Source organism: Juglans microcarpa x Juglans regia, chromosome 1S (genome assembly GCF_004785595.1).
Source record: "Juglans microcarpa x Juglans regia isolate MS1-56 chromosome 1S, Jm3101_v1.0, whole genome shotgun sequence".
Lineage (NCBI taxonomy): Eukaryota > Viridiplantae > Streptophyta > Magnoliopsida > Fagales > Juglandaceae > Juglans > Juglans microcarpa x Juglans regia.
In genome coordinates, this window is record NC_054595.1 from 1,793,395 (window position 1) to 1,795,548 (window position 2,154).

A 2,154-nucleotide genomic window follows, 5' to 3' on the forward strand; every position below is an offset into this window, starting at 1 on the left:
ATATTTGGAAGATTAGAAATCATTAAAGAAAGCGAAAATGCATGCCTCCAATCTCTTTCTTGATTCCAAAGAGGTAGGATCATTTGAAAATACTAAATAGATATGAATAATGCTATTATTGGCCTCAAATATCCCAAGATTTGAGACAGATCCACAATTTTCTGATTTTTTTAAGGAACTTCTTATGATCATAAGTGCTGCTAATTAGGCTACTGGTTACTATTATATATGGCTCATGAGCAACTTGTAGAATTACAAGGCAAAGTCACTAATCAAAATGGATATAAAAAAAAAATACATGTCACAGAGTTAAGAGAGAGAGAGAGGGAGAGAAAAAAAAATCTACTTTCTTCTTCTAAATCTCATACCACAATTTGCCCTCAACACTAACAAGTAAAACCCTAAACCACAGTTTCCATTAACACCAAAAGCCAAAAAATAAAATAAAATAAAATAAACAGAAGAGGGAAAGAGCTGTTCATTTCGGACCATTTCCCGGAGTCGAAATTGCCAAATCCGGCCAAGAAAAGCAATCTCCTCCAACAAACCCGGACTCATCGTTCTCGAACTGCCACATGCTTCCCATTCCCGTAGCACCACCATTAGCACCGACGAAAACACCGGCACCGCCACCATCTCCGACTCCGTTAAAAGGCCAGACCCCTCTGCCGAGCCCGAATCCCATTTCCTCAAACCCGGGACAAAGACCAAGTCCGAACCCACCCACCGCCAAAAAAGCAGGCCCCTGTGTGTTTAGCAGCGAAGTGAAACTCCCACAAACGCTCACATTACCCTTCCCGTCACCCCCAAACTGTACGGAAGAGCTCTGGTTGGGCGTGAGGGGCAGCAGAAAAGGGGAGGCAGTTAACGGGTCGACCTGGGAAGTAGCGGTGGAGGACGCCATGGTTGTGGCTGTGGCGGTGCGAGAGCGCTTGGCGTTCTTGCGTGAGCCGCCGCCAACGGGTATGTCGCGGAGGGTGCCGCCGTGAGTCCAGTAGCGGCGGCAGGACTTGCAGAAGTGGCGGGGCTGAGAGAAGTTGTAGTTGTTGTAGTAACAGAACTTGGTGTTGGTGGAGTCGCAGCGCGGGCACGGAAGTTGTTCTTGTTCAGGTGGTGGGGCTCCTGGGTTGTGGGCTGCCTTGGTTTGCCTACGGTGCTCGCCGGAGTCGGAAGACATTTTGGGTTGTGATCAGTGTGTCTGGATAGCTACGAAAGGTTGCCTTTTTTTTTTTTTTTGGACGAGAATGTCGAAGAAGAAGATGGAGGATGAAAAGTAGGATGCAGGCTGGCTTTGGTACTTGCGAGTTTGATGGAGGGGAGGGATTATATGGAGAGAGGGATCACAGAGAGAGAGTATATGTTGGTAGCGATGGTGCAGGAGGAGCAGCTGCAAACAGGGGACATAATTGAGACGAATAGTAGCGCAGAGTGAGTAGCTTTTACAGTGTTCTGTTAAGCACGACATTTCAGTCGGCTTCAGAAATGGGATACTGTTTTGGTCGGCTACACCAGCTAGATAGCAGAGCGGCTCTTGCCCATTTCCTTTATGATTCTCTATTATTATCCCCTTTTTGTTTTTTTCACTCTTCCTTGGTAGGAATTAAGGGATGCATCGATAGATTCTTCCTTAAATATTTAGGCCCCTGAGGCCTGAACTACTAGATCCCATAATTTTATAACCAGTACCTGTACTGCACTTATTTAAGAATATCCCATAATGTTTTTTTTCTAATTTTAGAATATTTATTCATGTAAAATTTTTTAATATATATTAAATGCGTTTAGATAGGAATTTAATGGAATTTTTATTCCAATATGTAACATGAACTATACATATTTTACAATTATTATTTGAAATTTAGGTTTAAAATTACAAAAGTGATAATTTTATAATAAATAAATAAATAAAACGAACAAACATCAATAAATATATGACGATCATGAGTAGCTCTGTGTGTGTGTGTTTTTTTCCTTCTGCATGTGTCTTTTTACTTTTTCGGCAGATGGGAGTCTACATTTTCTATTCAAGCGGGCTATAATGCGTCAGTTTGTAGGACTAGGCTTGTCCACAATTTTCTTCTCTATCTGCCAAGGAAAATCCAACTAATTCCATGAAGAAAATCTGCTGGCTGATACAAATTACCAGAGAAAAAA

At 42.2% G+C, this 2,154-nt stretch overlaps 1 protein-coding gene across 1 annotated transcript; it reads right to left on the reverse strand.

Moving 5' to 3' along the window:
• Positions 1 to 252: 252 nt before the first annotated feature.
• LOC121247696 (dof zinc finger protein DOF3.4) lies at positions 253 to 1,594 on the reverse strand. The gene has a single exon (XM_041146103.1). It carries the CDS (start codon positions 1,175 to 1,177, stop codon positions 479 to 481), a length of 699 nt encoding a protein of 232 aa, XP_041002037.1. The 5' UTR covers positions 1,178 to 1,594; the 3' UTR covers positions 253 to 478.
• Between the last annotated feature and the right edge of the window lie 560 nt (positions 1,595 to 2,154).

What these genes read in the sequence shown, in the direction of transcription:
- LOC121247696 (XM_041146103.1), bottom strand. Translation starts at nt 1,177, where the DNA reads ATGTCTTCCGACTCCGGCGAGCACCGTAGGCAAACCAAGGCAGCCCAC.